The following is a 6,156-nucleotide window of genomic DNA, read 5'->3' as shown; positions in this document are numbered from 1 at the left end:
TCTAATCGTTCATCTGATCAGTGGGTGCTTTACATCGCTGCTGTGATGCCCAAATAAGGTCCCAAAGGAACTCAACCCCTCTTTTATCTCTCCGTCAGGGAGATAGTCTCTCTCCTCTCTTCCTTGTCCCCTCTTTCACTCTATCTTGGTCCTCGCTCCGTCTTATCGCTCCGGTCTCTCGGTCTCAAACAAAGAACTCGAGGCAAAGACTTTCATGTGATACATGCTCTTTGTGTACGTGATGTTGTGACTAATGTAACATAATGCTGATAAGCCCCTTTGCAATGATTTGCTGTACATTTATGTTAACAATTAATTAGGTACACCTGTGCGATCTAATGCATGCTAATAGAGAAATCCAACAATAAATCTGGTTTCGCCTATTAGTGATCCCTTTTTTTATTTATTAAAAATGTATCTGAAAATGTTTAGTTTATTTAGACTGCATGTCGAGATGTATATTGAAGCATCTTTTATTATTCTGTCTCCTTATATGGAGTAGGTAAAGCAAACTCAATGCTTTTCTGTGTAAGAAAAAACAAAAAAACAGTTTTCTTGCATTGCTGATTAGACACAGTTGTATGACCTCCATAACAGAAAAAAAATGATGTGCACTTCACTTGGAGAAGCTTCACTATGTTGCTGCCAATGTTTATACTTAAACAAATATTTCAAAAACAATTTAAAGTTGAAGTGGTCAAGTTTTTGCAATGGCGGCTGTCAGTGTGTTAATTAATGCACAGCAAGAACAACTCCAGATCCAGTTATTATAATTATCTTAATTACACTGTTGATCATTTCTTTTGTGGTACATGTAAAGGGGAAATGGTTGAAAGTATTCTTACCGTCTCATAGTTGTACCACACAGCGTCTGGAATATATGCCCACACCTGGTCCACACCCTGCAGAAGACAAACAAAATATGTCTTAATGCGTCCACACAGTTTTTGAACCATGATCTACAGTATATGTTTGTTTCTAACATAAAGTCCAAGATTATACGGCTCTTATTTGTGGACCAGACATCAAAAGGTGTCAGCTTCTCGCTGTGTGTAAAAGCACGCCCGTGTTTGATTTGTGTTTGCAGTCAGTAATACTTGCCTCAGCTCACTGCGCCAATCCTGACACCTTAATCTCACAAGGCTAAACAGGAGCTACAATAACACCACAAAGGAAGTGAGGATAGTTCCGGGTGCTATAAATCTCTGCAACCTAATAGTAAAGAAGGAGATAAAAATGTTCCCATCAAGGAAAGTTATTTTAAAGCTGCCTATCATCTAGTATAAAGTTTCCACAAAGCCCTTGTGACATTTCGGTCTACAGTGTTATGATGCAACAGATGATGGAAGAGACAGCATCAAGCGACGACTGATAGGTGACAGCCTTTGATGGCTTAAGGTGGACGACAGACGGGGGCAATCAATAGACGAGCGCCAAGTCTTTGATAGCGTTGTCACTTCGCTGCTCTTTCTGACTGTGCAGAACAGAGGCAGAGAGAGAGAGAGATAAACACAGAGGGCACGGCCAAAGAAAGAGCAAACTACAGGTCCTTCTAAAAAAAAAAAAAGACACCACCAAATTGTGAAATACACTATGCCATCTGCGTAGGCCAAGGCCGTCTGTCAAAGGCACCGATGGCACCAGCATCTCCCTTCCTACTGTTCTCTCTTACTAGCAGCATGTCACTGTTTGTGGCCCTTTGAGGCCTGCCATTAGGAATAAGAAAGACGGATGACGGGAAGCCTTGAGAAAAATACACGGGTATAAGAACGGGGATTGAGGCATGGTTAGATAAGAGCAAATCTGTAAAGAGAAAAATGTGATGAACACTAGAAAGGGTCAAATATGATAAATACATATTGTCATAATGACCTACTAACCAAATAGAAATTACGTAATGTCCCCTTTAGGGCCACGTTCGCAGTTTGACGCAGATCACCCGTCACAACTGCTGCACAGCCTGTGGGGTGACAGCCTGGGGAAATGGATGCTCCCCCTACACCTCGTTTTCTGGTGTCTGATTTGCTCGGGGCGCCTATCACTCACCCCACTGACTAATGGGAAGGGACTGCAGGACTTAGCATGGCTGCTAACTGTGATTGAGAGGGACAAGGCGTGCGGCCTGCATCCTCATTTGGAGTACTGAAGCTCAGTTAGCCATGAGGTAAGATTTGATCAGGTGGGCCAGAGATTCACGATGGCAGAATGATCAGATGGTAGCTGAGGTAGATGAAAGGGACAGCGGGAGTGACGGAGAGAGAGAAAGTCTGTGTGAGAGAGAGAGAGAGAGAGAGAGAGAGAGAGAGTAAAAGAGAGATGGGATGAAATGAAATGGGATCACAAGGGTGAGTTGACAGGAGCTGATTAAGAGAATGCAGATGAGATAAGGGAGCCAACGTTTGATGAAAGGATGAGCTAAAAAGAAAAGGGTGTAATGGGCATGAGGAGGGAGAGAGGAGGTGTGGATGAAGACCAGAGGGGATGACAGAGAAAGAGTGCAGGAGATCTCTCCAGTTTATCACAGAGATCAAGGTTAAAGCATCGACTGATCTGACTGATAGAGCAAGAGCATCATTAGAGAAAGGGAGAGGCAGGCGGACGGAGCGATAAATAGAGAGACGAAGGGAGATGAGAATAATGAGAAAGGGAAGGTGGGATGTGAAGGGTTGCTAAAGACCAGTTGGTGATCCTGACTGAAGTAGTTGGCCTCATCTCTTTATGTGGCCCTTTAGAGCCAAAAACCTGTGGGCACTCTGTCCTGCCCTCAGCCTGGCGTAAAACCACACCGTCAAGTCTCAGCAGCACCCTGCTACCACACACGGGGAGTTTTTAGAGACATCGTTTGGAAAGAAGCATTTTCAGAGTAGCCTGGTATTACCAGACGCAACTTCACGGCATGAATGCGTGGGTCAGGCCGCGCTCAATAGGGAATTGTTACAAGTCGTTGCATCCTACAGAGTGTAGACGAATTTAGAAACGTCTGGAGCGGCCTTTAACCAATTGATCAACATATGAGTCAAAACTCTGTCACCGCAGCGTCTACATTTGGAAAAAAAAAAACACTTGCCTTCAAGTTAACCTCCACCCCCCCCACCCCCACCGGCCGCTGACTGGTCCGCCCGTCGGAGTGGCTGTGAAAACGTTAATGCGAACAGGGTTTCCAGACTAGAATCACAGCGAAGAAAACAAAAGCTCTGAGCAGCAGTCTGGCTGAGTTTACGTCCTCGTGCTACTCTGTGACTCTAACCATGTTACTTTTCGACAGCATAATAATAGAATCTAATGCAACTGGCCACGTTCAATGATGTCCTGTTATTTGATTACATCCTAGAAAAAAAAAAGCTCAACATATTATGCACGAGAAGATTAAATCATAAATCATAGTTAGTCTCGGTTGGACACAAATACACAACAAAAACTGTTTTCTTTTGTCAACCTACACAAAACTCAACTCTCAAAACAATGTCGTTTTCAGAGGTACCTGGCTAGCTTCTGTATTATCTATACCGTTTCTTGTTTGCTAGCTGTTTATTTATTGATTGATTTTGCCTGAAATGAACTTCAGTATGCCGAGATGGGAGGGGGGAGTTCAGTATGGGGCCTTGTCAGTATTGATCAAGCACCACGGTGCCTCTTCAGTGTTTCGCTTGAATTTAACCCAAAATCTGAGGACATTAAATTTGATTTTCCAAAGCTTAGAAACTCTGTTTGTGGATAATATGTTGGGCAAATTGATTTTAAATTTAAACTTCTTCAAGTAAAGACAAAACTTGTCGTTTTATTCCTACTGTAATGTATAAGCGATTGTGGTTTGAACAGCGCTGTCACAACGTGCCGTGATGTATGAAGTGAGAATTGTAGGGCTGAATTCATCCTCTGTGCAGGTCAAGGATTTGATGATGTCCTAACATAGACAGACTGCCCCTGCAGTTTGTAAGCAAAATAATGACCTGCCACATAATAAGCAAATGTTTAATGTAAGTCCTGGATAGGTTCGTATCAGGTACTCTAAATTTATTCATAGCATTTCTTCAGCATCTCAAGCAAGGTCATAATTTCCGTCCGCGGTGATGTACTTCCACTGCAGACATTTCCCTCTGACCAATTATCAGGCCACTTTGAAGGAAAGCACACTGCTTTTAAACAGAAGGAAAATTAGCAGTTGGTCATAATTGATGCCGGTCCCTAACACACGCTGATAATGGATTTCTTTGTATCCTATCTTGCTTCCAACCACACAATGACAGTTGAATTGTGTCTCTGGCTGTGAAAGGATCCCAAGTAGGTGCAAGACTAACATCCTCCTCAGTCACCTTGTGATTCTTCCTTTTCCCTGCAATTCAGTGGGGCTCAAACTTCGACGCACTGCCAGCAAAAACCCTCCACTTCTTGTGTCAGAAACTTTTCCGCAATCACACTGATTGAAGTTACTTTATCCCCGGCCCCGCAATGAATCCAATTCGCTTTCCACTATTCTGTAATTCACAAGAGGCCGTGCTAAATTGCTTATTATTCGGGCCACTTTGACATGACCGCAATCGCTGCATATGCACACACACATATGCACGTACAGGCACACACATTTACGTTTGCACACAGCTGCGTGCGCCTACACACATACACACACACACACACAGACACACACACACACACACACACACACACACACACTGAAATAAACGCACAAACACAAGCATACACTCTTCTATCTACACTTCTAATCTGCTAGTAATGAGGTCAGTGCTCTCATTAGAGCTGAGAGAAAAGAGGGAGGATATGGAAGAGAGAAGAAAGAGGGATGAGAGGAGGGGAGGGCAACAAAGAAAATCCCATGTCATGTTTTCCCAGCGGAGGTCAGGGTGTGTGTGTCTGTGTGTGTGCCTGCGTGGGCGTGCGAGTGAGTAGCTGATCATCTCAACTACAAGAGACATTTCATTATGTACTTCATATATAATTCCGTATATTCTCCATGTGATCTGTATCCAGATATGATACAGAACATGTGCTGTTAGTAGGCTACGTTTTGAGTGAGCATGTCCACGCATGCTCAGTGTTTGTATGTATTTATGTCGTGTGTTGTTGTTTTTCCTGTGTGTGTGTGTGTGTGTGTGTGTGTGTGTGTGTGTGTGTGCGCGCGCGCGCGTTGGCTGACCGGGTCCAGGACAGGTGTGATGAGCAGGTGTTTTCCCCAGAGGAACTGGCGGTCCACTGTCCAGGTGGCACTATCAGAGTAGAACCTTGGGGGTCACAAGGAAGAGTATAGAATCAGTTGGATGTCGTAGTCATGATGTTCTGGCGAACAAGAACATATTTTATGCCCAACAGCCTTTTTCACTTCTTTAAAACTTGTTTAACAACAGCAAAACTAATAATACCAACCTGCACACCATGCACATATAATTTGCCTGCTTATTAATCATTGTATTAGTAGCTATAGCAGTGTGATATAATCATGCAGTGTTAGTTCAGGCAGCACACTGAAGTCGTGCTTGCGTTGGCTGATCGGTTTTTGCAATATGTTGTAGAATGTTTGGCTCGTTCAAACTTAAACTTAAAAGCAACAATTTAAGTACTAGACAGTATGAATGCCGTTTTATTGATCACCGGAGAATATTTAACTCAGACTGAATGCTCCTTTTATAATAACATCTATAACTAAACTCCTGACAATTCTTAATTTGGTTTGCAAGGGCAGGAGAGACACTATCAGGATTCCTGTTAGTATCTCGCGTCATGAGTTGTACTTCTTAGATGAGATGGGTTTTGCTGGGATTCCCGGAGAATTGCAACATGTTGCTGCTTCACATTTAGTTCTTTAGTTAGTTACTGTATAACATCTCCGATGAATTGGAACAGTGGCATTATTCTACATCTTTATCTAAGGGTAGCCAGCATGTTGTCTTGGTCCAATTCAGAATAGAAAAGCTTAGTATTTAGGGGAAATTGCAACATCCTTGTTGCATTCATTCAGGATGGTGGATCACGGTGGTTTAGTTGTTTCAAGGCTTGTAATGCACTCCTTGCTAATACTTCTTAAGCACGGAGCAATACTTTTTATTTAGGGGATTAGCTCTCTCAGCAGAATTATCATTGCTGATTGGATTCTTCGAGAGCTCCTTCAGAACCTTTGCCGCTGAATCAAACTGTATACCGTTT

At 43.0% G+C, this 6,156-nt stretch overlaps 1 protein-coding gene across 2 annotated transcripts in view; it reads right to left on the bottom strand.

The window, feature by feature from the left end:
* si (sucrase-isomaltase) overlaps positions 1-6,156 on the bottom strand; it is a 67,671-nt gene that overhangs the window by 35,352 nt on the left and 26,163 nt on the right. For both annotated transcript variants that reach the window (XM_069147884.1, XM_069147883.1), the window contains exons 19-20: positions 5,153-5,237; positions 846-902 (exon numbers count right to left, since the gene is read on the bottom strand). In XM_069147884.1, the coding sequence (XP_069003985.1) occupies positions 846-902; positions 5,153-5,237 (142 nt within the window). The remainder of the gene's footprint in view (positions 1-845; positions 903-5,152; positions 5,238-6,156) is intronic.

Source organism: Embiotoca jacksoni, unplaced genomic scaffold, assembly GCF_022577435.1.
Source record: "Embiotoca jacksoni isolate LCO1_2020_lvr unplaced genomic scaffold, fEmbJac1.0.p SCAF_14, whole genome shotgun sequence".
Taxonomy (NCBI): Eukaryota; Metazoa; Chordata; class Actinopteri; family Embiotocidae; genus Embiotoca; species Embiotoca jacksoni.
The sequence above is the reverse complement of the archived record's forward strand: the minus strand, read 5'-3'. Positions and strand labels throughout refer to the sequence as shown.